A 22,612-nucleotide genomic window follows, 5' to 3' on the forward strand; every position below is an offset into this window, starting at 1 on the left:
TACACATTCTGCTAATTAAACTGTTGTTGTTATTCTGTATTAGCGGCTTGGCATACAACTCTGACAATTTAAGCTACCGAGTGCCTGCTAGGGGACAATAACACTGACTCTTACCCTCATGTTTAGGAAGAAAAATAAAAGGGAGTAAAGTCAAGTGGAAAAAACCCCAAACAACAAAACCAAAACAAAGAACCCCATATACCCACCAAAACAATTTACTTCCAAAACTGAAATATGCCTTGAAGATGACTTGAAAAGCTGAACACATAGTCAAGTATATACATACATAGCAAACACTGAAGAATACTAACAGTATTAAGTTAATGCCTTAAGCTTTTTTTTTTTTTCACAATGCAGATAGCATACAATGTAGGGAAAACACTTTCTTAAGCATTGTTTGACAAAGCTGTCAATAATCACAAACCTAGAAAGTAAAAGAGATAGGAAGCAACTAGCAAATTATGTTTTAGAGGCTAAAGTTACTTCCTTGAATGTTCCTTTAAACCTCTCAATTATGTCTTAATTGTCTATAATATTCACAAAACTGTATAGCAGTATGTCTGAACACTCCTCCTGATGAGGAAAATGAAAACTAGGAGAAATTCCTTTAAGTCTTAGCTTCTCTCAATGTCTAATTGCAGAGCAACATCATGTCAAGGTATAACTGAAGTAGTAAGAGGCTTGGTCAGCTAGAATTCATATGCTAATATTCACCCTGGCCAAAGAAAAAAAGCTGCTAGCATGTTCAAGACACTGTGAGAACTCTAGATGGCAAGACCACCACACACAGCCTTCTCTAACAGATAACATGACTTACTAGGAAGGTAGGACACCCAACTACTGATGAGCTGAACTATCTAATTAATGTACAAATAAGATTATTTAAAGGAGGATGGATTATTATTTGAGGCTAAAAGAAATTTGTCTTGGTTCTAGCAACACTGCCACATTTAGCAAAGGAAGACAGCTTCAGACCTCAAAGTAGTTTTAAAAGCCATTCTAGCTGTAATAATCTGCAATCCATGGTATTAAATTCCTCCAGCAGTCTTCACTCCCTAGGGATATTACACATTTCACCATGTGATAAACTTTGAGTTTTGACTATCTCCATGGTTTCCAATAAATCAGGTTTACTTGCTAGACAATAAAAGTATAACAAACAAGTAACCATGTATCTGTCTAACTTCAATCATTTGAGGCCTCCTGCAGAAGTATCTTCAACTATACCCTTGATCACAGTCATCACAACCTGAATTCTCAAAGTTTTTGAGAAGAAAAAAATAGCACTTGCATCATTGTTTTCAATAGCTCGGTCAATACTCTCTCCAGTTAGACAGTGACACTTAAATTAAACGAATGCATACAAAGCGTTGGTAGAAAAAGAACAACAAACATTTAATCAAGAACAGTGCACAGAAAATTACTCAACTCTCCAACTTATTAATGCTAAATGACCACAGTTAAATAGAGGACAGGGGAAGATTTCTGTGAAAAACATCAATGCAGGCAGCAGAAAATTGATCCAAAGCTGTAGAACACAGGAGGTTGTTTCATAGTAAAAAGAGACTCAGACTACGCTACTACTACCAGCTTAATTACATATACAAAAGATTCCCCAGTCAATGTTCCCAGAAAACAACTTGCTAACATTATTGAAGAATTTTAAAACGTTAGCATTGAGGCTAACCTTGATATCAAAACAATTCTGCTTACAGCATACTGCTTGCTTGAAAATGCTGCCTATGGACCAAGGTTAGGAATCACTGTACGACTGCTTCATTGCTTTGTCAGAATTCTGCAATTAGCTGTGCCATTTGATGAGCAATAACTATATTCATTTTTCCTTTATTAGCCAAGATGTAAGTTAAAGCAAGTGTTTGCTCGATTCAAAGGCATTTAACCTTTATTCCTTCAAGTTCCAAAACAAGGGATAACAAGCATTAGTCCTTTGCATCTCCTAGAAGATTTACTTTTCCATAACAGAAAGCTAACATTTACTCATTAGCTTCCTTAGTCAAGCACTAACCATATCTGTGTTTTCAAAGACTGGTATCAAGATGTTTTTAATCTGCTGATTTAAACTGGAACGTTAAATACGATTCGCACTCTCAAAAAGATGATCAAAATATGTAGTTTCTATTCAACTAGCTTTAAACAATGTTACTTTGCACTGAGAGAAATGGGAAGGGAGTTGCATCAGAAAAATACCAATACTGGTATTTGTGGGACATGTACAGAGTAGACAACAGATGTTACAAATACCAGGAGTGGCATACATACAGAATAGACCAACTTTGACATGTCTAAAACTGTAACCATCTTGACATTAAACTGTTGCTGTGACAAGCAAAAGATAAGAGACAAGAAATGCAAAGTTACATTCCATTCACAAAGTCTGTATTATGTGAGCTTAATCTCCTGCAGCAATTTTCCAGTATCATACAGGTAATGTAAAAATACAAATCAATCTTTAGGCAGAATATTTTTAGTTACAAAAGTAAACACATTAGCATAAACTTTATTCTGTTAAAAAACAAACTTATGGCTCCTCACTTTACGTTCCATTCTTAGGCAAGGTAATTGTGAAATAAAAGTTCAATTTTTGTATGATGTGTGCCTAGAGAGTTTCATAGTTAAACTGACCATACAGGTAAGCAATTTTTCAGTTATGTTCTGAAAAGAAAAAAGAAAAATAGGAAGCGTTAGTCCTAAAACTGCAAAAACTGGCAGGAAGACTCCAAAGAAAGCAAATTGTTTTGAACTAGAGTTTATATAACAGACACTACTACTCAAGTTATTCTCGGTTTATAACTTCTATTTTTATCAGACAATTTACACTGTAAGAGACCAAACCAGAAAGCACCTCAGAAGTCAGTCATCTTATATCCTCCTAATATACATAATAAAACCAGAACAATTTCAGACCTAAAATTTACAGAAAACCCCCTTTCAAACACCAAGAAGATACGTTCTTGGGACATCAATACGTCAAGAATAACAAAAACCACGCAAATGTGGCAGGCATTGAAAATTTGGAAATGTCTTTGCTTTGGATAAACGTGAACAAAACTCCAAGGTGTCTGATAACATTAAGTAACTTTCCTCGGCACTCTGTAGAATTGACTGCATGACTCACCGGTAGAATGGTCACAAGCACTCAGCACATGGCCTTCTGTAATTATATCCTTCACAGAAGGCTAACTTACGTTGGCACATTTTAGTCCAATATAAAATATCCACTTCTAAACAAAAGTATTCAGATCCCAGGAGGTGGCATTTAGAACAGGAGAAACAAATGAGAGATCGGAAAGGTATGTAAAGACAACATTATAGCTTTAAAATAGAGGGTCTAGTCTTTTTTCTAGAAAGACTGTAAAGAAATAACTACTACATTAGAATTGCTTTTAAAAAAGTAATCATTGAATGCCAGCCCCTCTTCTCCGTAACAACTCTATTACTCAGTACCTTCATGCTGTGTTAGCACTTTCTTTTAATATGTACACCTTGAAGAAAAAAACAAAGCAGGCACAGACACATAAAGTGGGAACACTAAATAGTTCGTAATGCTTATCAGCGATCAACCACTTACAAGTCTAGAAATGCTAAACTACACTTATCCAAAAAGTTTGTTTCCTGTGGTAATTGTTTCCAAAACATAAGCATACACCAAGATTCCATGGTTGGTCCTTAAATCAGCTGGCATTTACCTATTATATGGAAACTGTTATATTGCAGGCCACATAAATTTGATCAGTTAAAATAATTAAGATTTTAAATTATAAACAAATGAACAGCTAGTGCCAGATTTAATACAACTTCGGTACAAACTTTTTTTTTAAACTAGTAGAGATTTTAATTGGAATTTTTCTTACCCTGTATTAGTGTTGGGGAAGAGATGTATAATCTTTTCCCCAAAATCATTGTCACAAAAATCCTGAGCCTAAGCACTTTCATTTCATTGATAGCTTTCTATCATTCAAAGTACTCATAGTAGCATTATAATAACAGGCAAGAAAAAAAAAATTAGGTAAGAGGAAAAAACAAGATTTCAGTCCAACTAGACAAGAAGTCTTCTTAACTTTTAGGTACAGATTTCAGAGCAGATGCTAAAAGGACTAAACGCAGATTGGCCAGAAGGTATCAGTGGACTGTAGCTCTTGTACTGGCATCTCCAGCACACTGTGCTCATGTCATGCAGTGCAAATAGTGCCCTAACACTGTGTTGTCTCCCTATTGGAATTGGTGTTGCATCTAGAACTGGTATTGTAGAATTATTTGGGTTGGAAGGGACCACACGTGGTCTCTAGTCAGACCTCCTGCCCAAGGCAGAAGCAACACTGAGTTCAGACCAGATTGTCAGAGCTTTCTCCAGCTGGGTCTTGAAAAGCCCCATGGACAGAGATCACGGCTGCCCTCGGCAACCTGTTTCAAAGTTTGACCACATTGCACACCATCCTCACATGCTGAAACCTTCTCTGTTCAAATTTACAGTCATTGTTTCCCATCATCCTGCCAGGAATCTCCAAGAAGAGCTAGACTGTGTTCTCAACAACCTCCTTGGTAGGTATTAAAAGGTTATTAGGTCTTCCCAAGCCATCTCTTCTTCAGGCTAAGCAGGCCCAGTTCTCTCTAGCAAGTCTTGTGCTCCAGCCCGTGGACCATCTTGTGAAACCTTAATAAACAATTTGATTTAGAAACATTAACTAGAAGCAGTTTGCTTAAAATAACTTAACTACTTCTGGTTGTGTCTTCTCATTTTTCTGCACTGAACATGGATTTGCCACTTGTGGTAAACCACAAGTGCCAGTAAAAAATGAACAAGTCATGCACTGTTTGATAAAGATAGGTATTACATCCTGTAACAAGCTAGTACCCAACTCATTCTGTTGCCGAGAGGAGGAAAATAGATGCACAGATGCATCAAAAAGCTCTTATTACTTTCACATGAGGAACTTCCCACCCACTTTGCAGTATAGTAAGACTATAAGCAGGTTAAGACGTTAAAATCACCAGTCTTTAACAGCTGGCGTATTCATTACCACTTTAAGTATTGCTTAAAAAGATGTTCCAAAATTAATACCTGAACCTTTTAATTGATCTTTCTGTAAATTATTATACATATTAAGATATTTATTCAATACATTTGAATTAACTGTCAAAAGTCTTATCTCCAGCGAGCATTGTAAGACACCATGCCAAAGGACACAATCACAGTTAAGCACTATTATAGGGGTATGAGCACTTTTATGTGTTAGATATCAACAAACAGGATTTTGTATAGCTTTTTCAGATGAAGCAGATACAGTGTATGAAAATATTATTTGAATACCTTGATAATACATGGAACACTGAGATTTTTGTACCAAAAATGATAAATAGTCTCTCAGGAGTTTTCCCACACTTAAATAGGAGCCGTAATTATCTTCTCTCTGCAGGTAGAAGGTAGCAGTTAAGCAGCAATTAAAACATGTATGTTTGTTCCTAAGCATATCAAAGCAGACAAAGATGGAAATAAAGTGCACATAAGATGACAGTCAAAAGGTTAACATAGGTTATAAATAACATCCTGACACTTTTATACTACAGATGGGCAAAAGGCATTCTATAGGTCTGCAGTAAGTTTTCTTTAATCATCTTTACTGATAAAACACAGGAAGAACTCAATCTATGCAGAAACTTCCACATAAATAGAACTGGAATAGCAAGCGATGTACCTGGGATGAAGCAATAATGAAAAAGTCAAGCTATTAGAAAGTTACTACTGTTTCAAACTTTCATTCTTCAAACCCACTCTAAGATATACATAATTTTCCTTTTCCTTCCTGTGTCAACATCAGCTTCCAATCAGTTGGGGCAAAGACAGGGAAAAACACCTCGTTTCCTTTCTGGTAGGGATTAACCTAGCACAGCCCATTCTTTATTCTTATACTCTCTTCTTTCTAAGCATGCATAACCTACTCTAGAGGAACAACAGAAAGCCAGGTACTTCTAGTTGCTGGCAAACTTCAACCAGATGCCAGGGGAAGTCCTTTTCCAAAAAAGTCAGTTTAACTGTGTTGTGTAGAAAAAAACCAGTTCCTTCAGGTAGGGCAATGGAGAGGCATGCTTAATCAGCACAAGTAGAACAGACAGACTGAATAACTGAAGAGACAGTTTGTGAAAAGTAAAAATGCTACATAAATCCTGTAAAGCATTTTATGTTGTTTATTGCTCTGCATATCTTATCTGGTTGAACTCCACTCCTACAAAGATATACCCATGTGTCAACTTTAGTCAGTGAGATTTTTCAGAGCACACAACATCCAGTACAAGTTTGAAGAGTTCAGAATAAAGGTCTTAACAAGAACCACATTGCAGTAATTACATTGGCTAGGTTGCAGCATTAAGGTCTTAACCTGAACCCATGTCTTTGGTTAAAGTATCAACAGTTAATTGGCGATATAAACCTAACTCAGTGCCTGAACTTCGAAAGAGGGAAGGAAAAGATTTACACTGACAAAAACACCACTACGCATAGCACGAAAGGAGCAACTGAAAATTATGTACAAAACCACTGCATACAGTTTTTCCTTAAAAAAAAAAAAAGAAAATTAACATATAATCAGACAACAGTCCAGAAAACTGAAATAGAAACCCCATGAATGTTCTATTTTGCAACTTTTGAATGTCAATGGCTAGCATTTTTCTAACAAATCAGTGCTCTGGCAAAGAGAAGATTTAGTTGCAACAAGATTCCTCTCCTGATAGTATAAGTAATTTCTTAAGCCAACTACAATTCTCCATTTTATCTTTTAATTGCTTTTAAAGTCTACCTGCAATTTCAACTTGATTATCTCATTGAAATAAGGAATGGCAAGGGTTGAGGACAAAACTATCGTATGATGTTGCTCTAGTTTCTATCAAGAAGGGCTGCGTATTCACCACAGTTGAACCAACTACTACCCATTCAGAAAATAAAGCATGCTAATTCAAAAGTTAAACCATGCTAAAATTACCACTACACTGATTCTTCAGCATGTACCTGCACAAAGCTTGAACAGATGATTTATCACATGTTGACTAACATCTTTGAATACTGAAAAAACAGAAGGCAAAAGTGACCATGTTCTGGCCAGCTGGCAAATACATGGGGAGGAGAGAACAGTTGTTGTCTTTAATTTAGATAGTATAAGGAGTACCACAAGTCACTACCACAGGATGTGCTTTAAAAAAAACCTACAAAACAAAACCCCAGCATTCTGAACCCTTGGTATAACCAATTGCAAGAGCAATCCACATATAATCCAAAGTCAAAAGAATAAAGCTTAAAAATATGAGTACATTTTAGCATTACAACTCACATTAAGGTAGATATAGACAATGACAGAGCCAGGAAAAAAACTGGTATGTGGCTATGCATTTGGTTTTTTTGGAGGCAGCAGATTGACCAGATTATCTTCAAACAAATAAATCAGAGACCACTTCATGATACATTTATCATAAAAGTAATAATTTTTTCTTAAATTTGACCACATCAAACTTTTTTAAAAAAATCACTCAAATATTTACATTGTCTAGGTTTTCTATCAACATGGGCTTGCCACTGACTTCATATGTGACTTCATAACTATTTTTCAAATCTTGCCACTTCAGAAAGCAACTGCTCAACCAACACAGTAAAAAGACTGCATAGTAAGATAAATAGTTATTAGAATACATATGAGAAGACAAAACTAACAGCAGCTCTGGAGAGATACAGTCAAGTGTTCTGTAAGAAGGGTAAGTAGTACAGTACACAGCTAACTGATGTCCTGGCAGTAACATGCAAGCTATTACAGAAAGCTGTAATATATCAAGCTGGAAAGAGGTAGCTACAGACATAACTTAAAACCAAAATGAATTTACACATTAGTTCTGCTTAAAAACGTAACTTTAAAAATAGAAGAGGTAAAGTCAAATTATATTTGACAAGCAAATGACACAGGAAAAATACTAAGTATTTAAAGGACTAAGTTTTTTAATCAAATAGAGCACCAGAATCTGCCAGAAAGTTCAACATCTTTTCTTCAAAGTTACCCAAAAGAATGAAAATGTTTGAAGAATACATTAAGAAGCCAGAACACCTGTTATGACAGGTGCTACACAGGGCAGCTAGAAGAAACAATTAGAAGTGTTCAGTTTCAAAAACTGTTGTCAAACAGTGCTGAGAGACAAAACTTATAGGACCTAATTGAACAGGAAACATGAAAAAAACCCATAAGAGACTGAAGTTTTTTTGTGTATTTTCAAAATTACATTTGAAAACACGGGAAGGACTGACTCAGTTCATGATCTTGGCATACCAGGCACAAGAATTTCACTGTAAGGTTCAATGTCTTAATACCATTCATTATATAAGATTTCAAGGTATTTCCTTAAAAAAAAAAAATGCTTTTACATTAAAAATATGTATTGCATATCAAGTGGCCTCTGTCTGTTACAATTTGACAAAAGCATTAGGATTGGCTATCAAGTAAAGTTTGCCCTGTGCACTCAATAGCGTAATAGCTATAATTTCTAAGACATTTTCATGTAATCTGGCAATTTTATTTAAATAAATCCTGAAAAAATGTTTTAACATTGATTAACAGCGTATAAAAAAACCCACTGCCACATAATTTCAGTTTTTTTAATGGGAATTCCTATGACTGTGTAATTCATGCATTAAAACAACATGAATAAAGGGATCAAAAATAATATAATCATACCATTTAGACAGACCATTAACCACTGCCTTCAAGTACACGCATTAGTCCGGGAATATGGCCCTTTACTAAAGATTGCAAAGACTTTTTCATGCAGAAAAGGATGGTATTTTAAGACTATTATCTAGGCCTGTTATTTAAACATGAGCTAGAATAAAAAAGGTACAAGAGGGATGGAAATTCCAATTTTGAGGCCAGAAAGGATCATGCTAATCATCTGGATTAGTTTCCTAAATGCTGTAGACGAGAGAACTCCAGAATGTAGTGCCACTTCATGGTCATGTCTACTTCTCATAATTCTTGTATTTATGCTGTAGCCAATCCTTCAGGCAAGTATAAAATCCTTAGGTAGAAATTTAAAGTAACAAACTCCTTATACCTTAACAGTTATTTACCCTCTTTCTTATAAACATGTGGTTTGCTTCCAGACTGAAATTATGCAGAGAAAATAAAGGAGTATGGAGCACAAAATATATAAAAGAAAGCTGAATCCCAGGCAACAATGCCAAGATGCTGTCAAGACACTCCTTACACTGGAAAAAGCCAAATTGCTTTATTAAGGAAAAAAACTAAACTGTAAGTCATATAGATGTACAATCTAAAAGTCAAAAGAAGCAGCCAACTGCTCTCTCTCACAAATACCTAACTAAAGAACTTGCTATAAGATCTCTGACCCTTGTATACAAAGCAATGCATACATTCAGATCTGCAGCAACACCTTACTCCTGATACAACAATACATCACAACTCTCAGTGTGACCATCTAGGTATTGGAAACAGGAGAAAACCCTAATTTTTCCCTCCTAATGACTTAATTATTAGAATCAAATTAAAGTCTTACTCACTGAAAAGCTATCTTCTGCATCCTTCACTAAGAGATCTGAATTTGATTTAAAAGTATGCACTTTCTGTTAAGTTATAATCCATTAAGAGTTACTCTTAAGCTTTTGCATATGTATTTTTTTGTCTTACCCAGGAAAATAACTGTCATAAGCAATAAAGATAACAGGATAGTAGATGCATTTCAACCCCTTAGAATACCTACAGATGATTCATCCACAGGTTACATTCCCTAACGTGAAATATTGAAGGTTTATCTTGATCATCACTACATACAACATGAAAGCAGTTATGTATCACCTTCACAAGTAAGAGATGAATGAAAATTGTTTTTTTCCCCAATGTAACCCTGCTCCATAAACCCAGTATGTAACCGAAAAATTATTTACACTGACTGCATTTTGAGGTCTTGGTTACTCCAAAATCCTTCTATTGGTATTGCACTACACGCTGAATTAAATTTGGATCCTAAATACCTGGCTCCTTCTTACCACTCCATTCACCACTTCTCACACTACTGTTTCTAAAGTTTCCTATACTAGGCCAAATAAATTCTCATACGAAAGTTGCAGTCTCTCTTCATATGTCCTTTTATGCTACCTAGGTACTTAAGACTTTTTTCCCCCCACTGTCCTTGTTATTAAGGAAGTTAGGGACACTTCCAATTGTTTTCGATGAGATCAACTCTGCTACTCCAAGTTTACTGGAAAGGGCCAGAGACACAAATTACAATTTCACAAAGTTGAAAGGATACAAGAATATTAGATGTACATCAAACCCCACATGTCCATTACACATAACAATTTAAGAACAGCAAACTGGTTTGGACACTAGTTAACCAATTTTCCTTTTTTTAATTAACTGTTTAATTTAACAGTTGTTCACAACACCAATTATAAACACCACTTTACAGCCATTTCCCAAAAGGGTAAACTAAGACTTCATGGTATGATATAACATAGTCATAGAGAATAGGGAATCCACTCAGCATATCGTTTCCTAGAACTTGAAAACATAAAATATTACATATTTTTGGACTACAAACTTCAGGATGAAGATGAGATTTTTTTAGTTTCAGAGGAGTTGATTCTGCAACAATCATATTTTCCTTCCCCCCCCCCCGCACAATAGTTCTATTCTTCTCCTAATTCTTTTTGTCTTCCTTAATTCTTCCCTTTTATCCCCTACATTCACAGGAAGCATATAAAATGGAATACTTTCCTGATAGCATTCCTAAAGATCTACCTCCTAAAGATCTACCATTTCCTCTACATTTATGTTGGAAATATATTTATTGTTCCTGACTGCTAGCCTCCTTGACAGGCATTGTTCTAAATTATAACCTAAATCATCCCACTGTCCTCTCTCACATTTTCAGTTTTACCAAAACACAACCAACCAGCTTTCTTTCCCTCCCCAACTCACTTTTATCCTCTTTCTACATCAAACTGAAACTTCTCATCCTCACCTTCCAGGCTGCCCAAGTTCTCCCCCTACCTCATATAGTTCATATCTCCATCACTTGCCTGATGACAGCCTGTATTTTGCTAAATCCTCTTTCCTTAGAGGTGACCTGGAAAGGGTAAAAACACTAGGGGTTTTTTTGCTTACTTATAATGAAAGCTTGACAGGTTTGACAATAGAAGCCTGATTCCTTTGGTGTCCTCACCTTCTAAAAACCAGGCTATCACAACTCCTGCAATAAAAGGCTATCCATTCGTTTTTGTTGTTTATAGGGGCGGGTCTTAAGGGCTTCCCAGAAGAGGGTGAGAGTGCAACATACTCAAATAAAAGCATAAAGAGAAAACAAGTGTAATAAAAATAATTTAAGAGTTAGTAAGCATCTTTCTTCCCCTGCACTTAATAGTAGTTTTCAGGTTGCACTTTTTAATAGCACTCCAAAAAGAAATTGCAGGCTTTCTTCAAAGATCATAAAAACAGCAGCAAAACACACATGGCCAGCTTTGATCGTCTTCTAGTGCTTTGTTTTACACGCATGCCAATGCTTTTCATACCTACAGTATCTCCTAGGCCCACAGACATCGAAGAGCCTTCTGCAGACCTCCACCACTCTCCCCACAAGCCGTTTCGACCCAGACACACCTCCTCCCGCCCAAACGCTGCCAGAGGGATCTTTCCACACCCGCCGCAGGTACCACACCGGTGCCCGGCGGTACCTTGCGCTGATTTAAGACAGAGCTCGCACGACTTCGCCCGGACCACTAAAGTTTCCAGAAGCCAAAAAGTGAAACCGGCTCCGCGCCACCGGCCCACGCCTTGCCACCGCCGCGCCCCGGCCCCCCGCCCGCAACGGCCGCGGGGGCCCCGCGCCAAAGCCGCCCGCCGCAAGCCCCCCGGCGGCCCGCCGGCCCGAAACGCGTCAGGGGCAGCGCGGACCCGCCCGGTAGACGGGGGAGACTCACACGCCCACCCGAGGGCTCCCCCCCCATGCCTCAGCGCCGGGCCCTCCCCGTACCTGTCCATGGTCTGCGGCAAGGCCAAGCCCGTCTGCTCGGACATGGCTCCCGGGAGGAGGAGCGGGCCTAGCCGAGGGCCCAGAGCCTGACAAAGGCGGCCCCGGCGCCGACGAAGCCGGGCGTCACGCGTGTGTCAGTACGGGAAGGGAAGCGAGAGGAAAGGCAGCGAAAAAGCCCTCCCGCGAGGCAACTGGCGCGGTCCTTCCTTCAACAGGCGGGGACGAAGCGAAGGACCGGCCGCTAAGGCACAACGGAGCCGCACGGAGCAGCTACGCGGCCCGAACCGCCGCGCTGCCAGTGTGAGATGCGACGGTGACGCCTCTGTGAGGTCACTGCCGAGCACAGCCGCGACGCCCGTCACCACCTCCCATTCGCCGCAACACGCCTGCGCAAGGGAACGGGCAGCAGCCCCTAGGCACGCTGGGAAGTGTAGTCCTGCCGCCGCAGGGAGTTTAAAGGTCCAGCGGGGCGCGCCCCTCGCCCTCTCCCCTCCCTGAGGTGCCGCTCCCTTCCCTATGCCTCTCCTCGCCGCCGTCGGGTAGTCCCCGCCCGGCACCGCGCGTGGGGCAGGTAGGGGAACGCGGTGGCGGCAGGACGACCGCGCTAGCATATGGGGGTAGGTGGGGGGGAGGTCAGCCGCCGGCCCGGCCCCGCGCCCGCGGTAGTGTTAGTGGCTGCCACCCCTCCCACTGCCCTCCGCCGCCGCCCAGGGTCCTCTGAGGTCCTGGAGGGGCGGGGGAGTGGGAAGGGCCCTCGCGCCACCGCCTTCCTCATCGCGCAGCGACCGTTGACCTCCACGGCGTGCGAGAGGAGCGGCGCAGCCCCACTGCCGCCGCCGGCCGTCCCCCCTCACAGGCGGAGGGCGGGAAGGAGAGGCCGCCTCCTCTTCTAACCCCTCCCTGCTCACGGAGGGCGCGGGGGGGTCCCCTCGGGGAAGGAACACCCTCTTGCGCACACCCGCCATTCCCTCGCCTGCCGAACAGGTGCAGGCGGCTCCCGCCCCCTGCTCGGCCGGCCGGCCTCCCCGGGACCTGCCCTTGGGGTGGAGAGGCCCGAGGGAAGACGAGACCTTGCCAGGTGCCTGCCGCGGCCTGGCTGCCGAGGAGGGCGGTGACTGGCACGGCGCAAGGGAAATTAATCCGTTTCTGTGGGCTTGTTTGCAATGACAAGGACAAGCACCCGGCGCCCTTGTAAGTGGCCCTTCGTGCTCGATGGAGGCCTGGTGGCCACTAGCTTCTGTGTGCAAGTGGGGTGAGGCGTGGGATGGCAGGTCGTAATTACAACGCTCTCGTTTCAGTTTGTAGGCGTGCTTCTTAGTGGGAAAAAAATCCTTCTAAAGTGCTTTTAAAATTTGTTATATGTTCTGAAGTCAATATAGAGTATCGCAGTCTGTGGAACTGGAAATTTAGAAGCTGAAAAGCCTTTATAGAAGGAAAAGGTGGATAGCACCTGGAGAGAAGTTGCCTTCCAATTTATCTCTGTCATGGGCATCTGTCTCCCACTTTTACTTCTCAGTCCAAGTGTATGTGTATTTGCATGCATGTAAAGGTTCTGCATAATGTCATATTCCCCAAGCAAAGGGTGAGATCCTACTTTTCAGATGCAGTTGTGACATTCCAGATTCTTGGGAAGGTTGGCTAGTAAAGATCAACTTTGAATTTTCAGGTTATATATAAATATATATGTATCTATATTTTTAATAAATGGCTTTTGTAATAAGGTTTATTACAGGTAACAAGTCCCTGGTACGTTGTGTAAATTAACAACTTTGTTATACTGCAGTTGCTGTACGAGGTAGTTATTTATGGGGCCAACCCCACAACTAAAGCTGCATCAACCTACATCTGTTCTTTGTTGAGACAAGCAGCATTTGAATGCTTGGGTATGCATGACTATAGAGATCAGGTAGAGTAGGAAGGAGACTTTAGTGAATATACTGGATTCTTTGACTCTGCTGCCTTAGCTAGGGAAAAATCAGTCTGGTTTTTAGAGTCTTTGTTGAGAGAAAAGTGTTGTAAAAATGTCTGTAAAATATCCAGACTTGGACTTGTAAGTTGTATTATATGTCTAGACTAGGGAGGGTGTTGTTTATTTTGTAATTGCTGCAAATATCATAAATGGGAATGCTAAAGTAGTTACAGTGATGTAAATATTCTTTACAGGAAGTATGTATAGAAGCAGGTGGGAAGAAGGCATTGTGCTGACATCCTGTCCCAGAAAATTTATTTTGTGCTTACTCTTGGGACAGTAAAATTCAGTTTTGCTTGCATTGCTGAGGAGTCTTGGATGTACAGCGGCCTGAGTAAACCATATGGGCATGACTTCCTGGAAGAGAACCTAATACACACTGTCCCAATTACAGCTGTTCATGAGATGTAAGACTAATATTAGACATCAGAGTTTCTGGTTCCTAATCTTGGTTTGGAATAAGTGCATTGTCTATTGGCCAGAGCACTGATCAGCTAGACTAGCCAAATGCTGAGGTTTTATATATTTATTCTCAAACAATGGAAATGGGGAAGCTGGTTTTATTCCTAGGATTATGTGATTTGTGCAATTTCTGCTTTGGAGTAGGAAGGATATGCTAGTTGCCTACCATTTAGGATAAAACTATGAGGTCATGATGAGTAATAATGCCTGTGAACAAATACTTACCTGAAGAAATGTAACCAGAACCCAGGATCACTTGGCTACCATTTGGGGCTGAAGAACAGTCTGTGACAAAGGTGGCTGCTTTGCTCTACCACTCGCGCAGAGAGGGGTGACAAAACTGGACACAACTTGAATATCAGGTCAAATAGCGAACACGTGGTAGGTTTGGACATCTGTTTTTTTCTTTTCTTCTTTTTTTTTTCCAAACATGAAATCTACAAACATAATAGGTTACATAAAAACATGATAGGACAAGTGGTAATGGTTTTAAACTAAAAGATGGTAGATTCAGATTGGGCATAAGGAAGAAATTTTTTACGATAAAGGGGGGAGAAACACTGGCACAGGTTGCCCAGAGAGGCGGTAGATGCCCCATCCCTGGAAACATTCAGGGTCAGGTTGGACGGGGCTCTGAGCAACATGATCTAGTTGAAGATGTCCCTGATCCTTGCAGGGGGGTTGGACTAGCTGACCTTTAAAGGTCCCTTCCAACCCAAACTATTCTATGATTCTATAATGGCAGACCTCTTAACATCCCATAAATAGCTTAAAGATCCTGAAATTTTAAAACTGATTTGTGCCTTTTTATTGTTCAGGAGTTTGTTGGACAGCTTGGGGTATGTGTTCTCTGTTTGCCTGCTCTTCTCAGAATCAAAGTGTGATCCTAATATATAACCAACTGTTTCTACATTTGAGAAAAAAAATCCTTATTCCCTGACAGAGCAAGAGTTGTCATTCCATCTTCATCTCTTTCCCTTAACAAGACCGGATATGCAGCTGCTCTATTCAAATGCTTGCTTTATTCTCCCCAACAATCTCCTTCAATTCACTCTTCCTCATCCCCTTTTTCTCTTCATTTTCTTTCCACTTTTTATTCTTTATGTTTCTTTCTTTGCATTAGCAATTTCCACTATAAATCTCAGGTTGCCTTTTGCAGTTACTTCATTTTTTAAATTATTGCTTCCCATATCATCCCTTAATAGATTCTTCTTTGTTCCTTCTGTCTCCATGATGTTCATTGCAGTGTCTCACTCTTTCCTCTCTTACCTTCACCTGGTGGTAGCTGCATTTGAGCCCAGAGAGAAGTCTCCTGGGAACAGACTCACTTTTGCCAATGCAAAGTGAGGGAAAATGATTGCTACTAACTGAGATTTGACTGCGTTCAGCCTCACTGATACTAACTGGAGATGGCAGCCATTTTGAATTAAATAAAACTGCACATTTGAAGGCAAATAAATAACTTAATGAAAATCGCCAAAAACATATATGTTATTTAGGGCTTCAAATTGAGCCCTAAATTTGGCTATCAGATTTATGTCAGAAGGTCAACTTTTAAAATACTAAATTGTTTGATAAAGAATTTATACAGATGTAAGCTTAATAAAGAAGTTGACAAGCAATTACTGTAAAAATAATACGGAAGTATATTAAATATTTATCTGACCATTTCAGCAAGGCCTGAAAAGAGTCCGAATAATGAAGGAGCAGTGCCTTAATACACTTCTTTTGATTTGACAACATTAAGACTGTTGGAATTATTCACTGTTTTCAACAAAGCTAAGTAACCTGGCAATATGAAAGTATTCTATTTTGGAAAAACTGCATTTTAACTACTATGATAGTAATATGTAAAATTAAATTACAAGATCAGTTAGGCAACTTTTATCTACTTGATTCCATCCTTAAAAAGACAAAGAGCCCTCAATTAAGCTGAAATGAAGCATATCTAAACTGAGAAAAATGTTTCTACAATAAAACTCATTTTTTCAGTAACATAACACTTCATTTTAACCTTCAAGCTAGTTGGAATATTCACTTTCTGGCAAAAAAAACCCCTAGCATTGTTTGTTAGTCATAGTAGGCTTAAATTGCTTCATAATGAATTTCATAAAATAAAAATACACTCAATACAATGTTAAGTGAGTTAGCTAGGCTTATTTGGGCCTTTTTTACATTTGTCTCTTTGGAACTGGCCCAGGTCAGGTAATTCAGATGCCAGATGGAATTAAGCTCTTGTGTTCCGATACAGCTGTTGTTGTTATTTTTTGATTTGCAGTTACGAAAGAGGTGGCTGGTACAAACAAAAAATGTTTTTCTTCTAGTGGCTAGTTGATCAAAAACTGTCTTTACGTCCTGATTTTCTTTGGTTCTGGAGTGCTTCCCCATTTGTGAATATCATAATGAGCACTCTCCTTATCTTACTAATTGATCTACAAAGAAAAGCTGTTTCCTGGGAAGAACTGACAGTAAGGGTGTGGTCCCTTCTACATGAATCCTCAAATTACCTGAAAAGCGATAACCCAGAAGTAAATAGGGACATAAAGGAGGGGTATAGAATGCCTAGAGCAAGCCCTGTACTAGCTGGGATATTTCAACAACTGAGGTATTTTCAACTGCTGTAAGAAAGCAGTTTTCCTGCCCTTAATGATTCAGAGTAGCACAAACAGGTTAGAGCAAGTGTTGAGAAACTCTTATTAATTACAGCATTGATTTAAGGCAGGCAGACCATACAGTCCAGCATAAACAGACTGTAGAAAGCAGAGACATAAGTGTTTAAACAACCCATTTTCAACTTCCCTAATTTCTCTTTCTCAGCTTTAGTCATCTCTCTTTCATCCATAAAGCTATGCATATTTCATCTTTTAAAAAATCAGCATGCAATTTTATTAAACACTGATATTTTCATACTTCTGATTTCAACTATGTAATTTCTATACACGTGTTAGTATTTGGTCCTGAATAATTAGTATTATGAATAATTACCCAGAATAAATATCCTGAATAGTTCAGGGACCAGTACAAGACAGAACACAAGTGCTGGTAAATGAAATTCTGAAAACTTTACCTGACCTATGTTAATCATAAAAATACTAATATGTTATGAGTGGAACTCCTGTCAGGCTGTGTATTGATATGGAGGTTGGAAAGAAGTGGTTGAAATGTGGAACCACAGTGTACAGAGCAGATGGAATGTTAAATAGTAAAATTTGCACCTTTTTTTCTGAGTAGCTTATTTTTTTGGTAGAATTTTCAGTGTAGTAACAATTAAGTAATGAAAAAGTGGTAACTTGGAAATTGGAACTATTCAAATCATAGAACTTTTTGCCTACGTACTGACTGTGTTTTGTTTTAAATTTTCATACTTGACCTATTTGTGTTTGAGTTTCATAACATTGTTAGAAATCATACTATGACAGGTGATTATTTAATATTTCTTCAGCTAAGCAACATGACACAATCTCCTTTGTAATAGCTGTATATTTTATAGCTGGTATGAGCTTATAATTAATTTCTTATACTAGAAGTTTGGAGTTTGGAAGGAAGTCTGGAAATACTAGAACTATTTCTTTGTCTAGCAATTGTTTAGAATAGGTAGCTATTTGATCTAGGCTTATGAATGAAACAAAAGCTCGTATTTAATTACTCACTTTCAGCTCAATCTGACAGATATTTATTTTCTCAGAGCTGGTGATTCAGACTGCAGCAATTTTCCCTGGAAAGAGGGAGTGTGCACATTTTTTTTTTCCTTTCGAGTCCTCTTCCTTTCAGGATAGGCAGCAGTGAAATGCCACCTACAGATAAGACTTCAAACCCCATGATTCCTTGGGAGAGCATGCGCTGAAAGCTTCCAGTTGTCAAAGTGCTCTTCCCAGAGTGGTCGACTATTTGTCATATACCAAACCTGAAAGAAGAAAATAAATATACTGTCATTTTGTTGATCTTTAAATACAGAAAATCCAAAGGTAACTGTTCCTTAAAAATTTTCTGTGTTGACTGCGTGGGTTACTGCATGCAAACGGAGCTCGTATTGCTGTGGGGATATAGATTTCCTGTACTGGATCGTAAATTTGTACAAATACTTACACCAGCAAATAATCAAGAGGTAGTGCATATTAGTCCAACATAAGGCATTGGCTGGCCTGTCTTTCAAAGTCATTTATTATCCAGTGTTTTTCCATTCAGACTGGCTTCATTCATTAAAGGTAGGTCTTGACCTTGATAAGAGGGTTGAATTGTGCAGCGATTTTTAACTTAAAGCAGCAGTATGAAAATCCATGTGGATTACAATCCTTAGGATAACGTTCAAAACCAACTAGCTAAATCAAGGTACATACTCAAAGCAACTGCTGTGCTAGCCATTATAGATAACCTGGTGACTAACTGATTTAAATATACTTTATTGACGACAGAATTTTAACATTTCAGCTGCTATGTTTTGCTCTCTAAATATATTTTTGTACTGGTAGCTGAGAACCAAGGGAGGGATAAATATAATCTTTTTCTCTGTCTGATGTGGAATCATCAGTAATTTTATGTAGCCTTAGGAGTAATAGTGACTTTGATAGAAATTAAGGTAACGGAAAGCTACACAGAGCTTGGTATGTTACAGCTTACTGCAGTATCGCTTTAAACTGCCTCAGAAGGTTTTCTGCACGCCCAGCAGCAGTGGAGCTGCCTGCTACAGATGGAATAGTTTACTCCATTCTTCTTCAGAACTTGCCTTAATGTTGTCTCACTGCATAGTCGGTTCATGAGCCCTTGCTGTTTGGCTTACATATTGAACAGGTAAATAGGAGGGAGCATGAACAGTAACTTAATTGACAGCAGAAGCCTATCCTGACATTAATTGTAACTAAAAACTGTGTGTATGGCTCAGAAGAGATTTAAAAGAAAGAAAAAAAGAAACAAAAAATGTTAAAGATACACATGGACCGTCTGAAAACTGTTGGTGCCAGAAAGGAGAGGGTCGTCGACTTCACTCTCTGCCACCTTTCTTAAACAGTTAATTGATTTGGCTTAACTTTACTTTGTTACATTAAAACAACAATCCTAAAAAAAAATGCATTCTTAGGAGTGTACATGTCATATTATTAACTCAAGAGAAATGCAATTAGGTATTCAGTGATGCCTGTCTTTGACATAGTTAATACTCAATTAAAGTGAGTGATTTTTGGCTCATTTAGAATACTCTGGAGATTTATAATGATCTCTTCAATTGACTAAAAGTCTGCAAAATATGGAGGTTCCTGTTCTAGTTTCATACAATTGATGTCTGTATATGCATTAGTACTGTTGTGTTGCAAAATAATCAAATGATGTGATCTGTCCTATTTCATGAAGCAGCTTCTCTAGCAGATATGACTCAACCATTCTACAGGCATTTACTTTTTAAAGTTTAAACTTATGTATTGATTTAGCAAATTTGCATCACCAGTCTGTCATGTGCATCTAAAGATGGCTTTTAAAATGTGGCATGTCCAAATTTTAAGTATTTCGATTTGCCCCATTTTTATTTTTCATTGTGAAAGCATGAGAAACATCATAGTCTAATAACACCTGCCCGATCTGTTCAGTTTGACCTTATTTTTTTTCCAATGAACAAATTACTGATGATTTCAAATATATAGAAATGTACCAAGTAGAAATACCTTGAAGCAAAGCACTGATGTAAAACCGCGTTTTACACGGGGCAGACCGTAAGGTTAGGGAAGGCAGAGGTAACACCCGTGGGTGGCTTTGTACACGAAGGGTCTCCACACCACCCCCCCCCGTCACTGCCGTCGCTGCTCATGCCCTAAGCAAACGGCGAGCTGTGCGGCAGGAAAAGGCCAGAAAACGATTGTGCAGCTAAGAATCGCTCCCGGATCGCTGCGAGATTTCGTGTGGTCTCTCTCGCTGATAAATTTAAAGAATTGAAAGCTTGTTTGTTAATTAAGGGAAATCGGTACCCGGCTCCTTTAAAGGTCCCCTCATAGAAAAGGGGGTGGAGGAGAGCGAAGACTGGTGTCTTTTTAACCTTGCTGAAGGACGCAGCAGTATTTATTGACGTATGCAAATAACCAGGGGGAGGAGGTGGAGGAGGAGGAGGAGGAGGAGGGTGCTTGGAAAAACAGGAACCAGAATCAGTTTCTCATTGCAGGGTGAGAGCTCTGAGTTCCGGTGTAAGAGAAAAGAGACGTGGCGAAATTGCTGTATATCTCTGCCCTATAAGCATATCTCTCATTTAGACTGAAGGGAAACAAGGCATCAAAAAGGGTGAAGCATCTTAAAAAATATTTTGAAGGCAATCTAGCACGATCAAGGGTTACATATTCCTAAATGGGGGAGGGGGAAGATTACGGGTTTGCCGTGCAACTTGCTGTAGCATAGCACTAGCAATAGGACGAGATTTTTGGCCGGCAAATGATTAAAACAGCCTGGTTTGTGAGATGAATGACAACGTTAATAATCTGTCTTTGTGGTTTTTTCCCCTACTGTTTCAGCTGCGCAAACCATGCAGGATGATTTACTGATGGACAAAAGCAAAGCCCAGCCCCAGCAGCAGCGGCAGCAGCAGCAAGATCCAAACTCAGCAGAAGCCCCCTCTACACCCATCTCGTCGGAGACACCCAAACCAGAAGACAGCAGTTCAGTGACTAGTATCGGCACATCGGCTCCTTCCCAAAATAGCAAGGAGAAGATGCAGATGGAGTCTCCCATTTTGCCTGGCTTGAGCTTTCACCAGCCTCAACAAGAACCTGCAGCCGGCACCTCCTTGTCTCCTTCTTTTGGCAGCACCTGGTCTACAGGGACCACAAACACGGTGGATGATAGCTTTTTCCAAGGGATTACTCCAGTCAATGGGACAATGCTTTTCCAGAATTTTCCACATCATGTCAACCCTGTATTTGGTGGCACTTTCTCACCTCAAATTGGCCTAGCTCAGACTCAGCACCACCAACATCAGCAGCAGCAGCAGCAAGCGCAGCAGCAGCAGCAGCGGAGGTCACCTGTAAGCCCTAATCAGGCACCTTTTGCCCAGAGAAATGCTGCTTACAGTCATCAGCCCATCATGACCAGCAAACCGTCTTCCTCCTCTGCCTCCTCTTCGTCCTCCTCCAGCTGGAATAATCATCAAAACGCAGCTTGGAGTACACCTTCCAACCCTTGGGGTGGGCTGCAGGCTGGTAGGGACCCTCGAAGGGCTGTTGGAGTCGGGGTCGGCGTGGGAGTGGGGGTCGGCGTACCCTCCCCCCTCAATCCCATTTCACCCCTTAAAAAACCGTTCTCCAGCAATGTCATTGCCCCTCCAAAGTTCCCACGGGCTGCACCCTTAACCCCCAAATCCTGGATGGAAGACAACGCGTTCAGGACGGACAATGGCAACAATCTGTTGCCTTTTCAGGTAAATGACCACATGTACCTTCTACATGGTGAAAGATATCACAAAGTTGTTTTTTTTGCAGGGGTGTATTTCACATTACTGTTCTATCTGAGAGGCATCTCCATAACTCATATTTGCATTGACTAGTTGCCTTGCATGAAAGAAGTCGGATTGATCTTTGGGAGTGCACACAAAGATTCCAAATTTTGGCTTAAGGTTTACAGTCTTACTTTTCTTGTAACTCATTCTTAAATGTGACAGGGGTTTTCAGGGTTTTTTTTTGTGTGTGTTTTTTTTTTTTTTTTTTTTTTAGCATCTGAAAGGTAGTAGCCTTCCTGCATGAAAAACAGGTTTGGCAGACTATGTTCTTTTGGTGCTGCATGTTATAATTTTTTTTTCATATTCTCCCGTATGTGAGAAACAGGAGACATTAACATTGCTGGGTACAGTTTTCTAACTGGCATGTTAATTTTAACCAAAGATGCTTCTTAACCTGAAATCTGGTAAATTATTTTATGAGCATTGAAATAATTAATTGTCCTTATGTGGTGGTGGGATTTAACAGGGAGTCTGTTCGCATAAGGTATACATATGAAAAAGCTGTATATGTCTGATATGTACACCCTGCTGTTATAGTCCCAGTGGACGTTTTGAATACATCTAGAAGCAGCGTGGGTGTGTATGGAAAGAGTGGCGTATCTGTCCTTTCCAGTAAGGAAATGCCTAATACAATTGACGTGATTAAGAAATGTCAGGGAAGTATTGTATAAAATAAA

At 39.7% G+C, this 22,612-nt stretch overlaps 2 protein-coding genes across 5 annotated transcripts in view; one reads left to right on the top strand and one right to left on the bottom strand.

The window, feature by feature from the left end:
* The window catches only part of MARCHF5 (membrane associated ring-CH-type finger 5), a gene marked incomplete at its 5' end in the record, with an annotated part of 30,288 nt that extends 18,205 nt beyond the window's left edge, over nucleotides 1-12,083 (bottom strand). The window contains one exon of the mRNA XM_082002552.1: nucleotides 12,040-12,083. Within this exon, the coding sequence (XP_081858678.1) occupies nucleotides 12,040-12,083 (44 nt within the window). The remainder of the gene's footprint in view (nucleotides 1-12,039) is intronic.
* A 1,113-nt stretch (nucleotides 12,084-13,196) lies between these two features.
* CPEB3 (cytoplasmic polyadenylation element binding protein 3) overlaps nucleotides 13,197-22,612 on the top strand; it is a gene marked incomplete at both ends in the record, with an annotated part of 88,548 nt that continues 79,132 nt past the window's right edge. For 2 of the 4 annotated variants that reach the window (XM_082001980.1, XM_082001981.1), the window contains one exon: nucleotides 20,967-21,857. In XM_082001980.1, the coding sequence (XP_081858106.1) occupies nucleotides 20,967-21,857 (891 nt within the window). Of the gene's footprint in view, nucleotides 13,231-20,955; nucleotides 21,858-22,612 lie in introns of those variants that run through there. The other 2 variants (XM_082001982.1, XM_082001979.1) reach the window with 2 other exon arrangements.

This window comes from Phaethon aethereus (assembly GCF_964289735.1).
Source record: "Phaethon aethereus genome assembly, chromosome: 7".
Taxonomy (NCBI): domain Eukaryota; kingdom Metazoa; phylum Chordata; class Aves; order Phaethontiformes; family Phaethontidae; genus Phaethon; species Phaethon aethereus.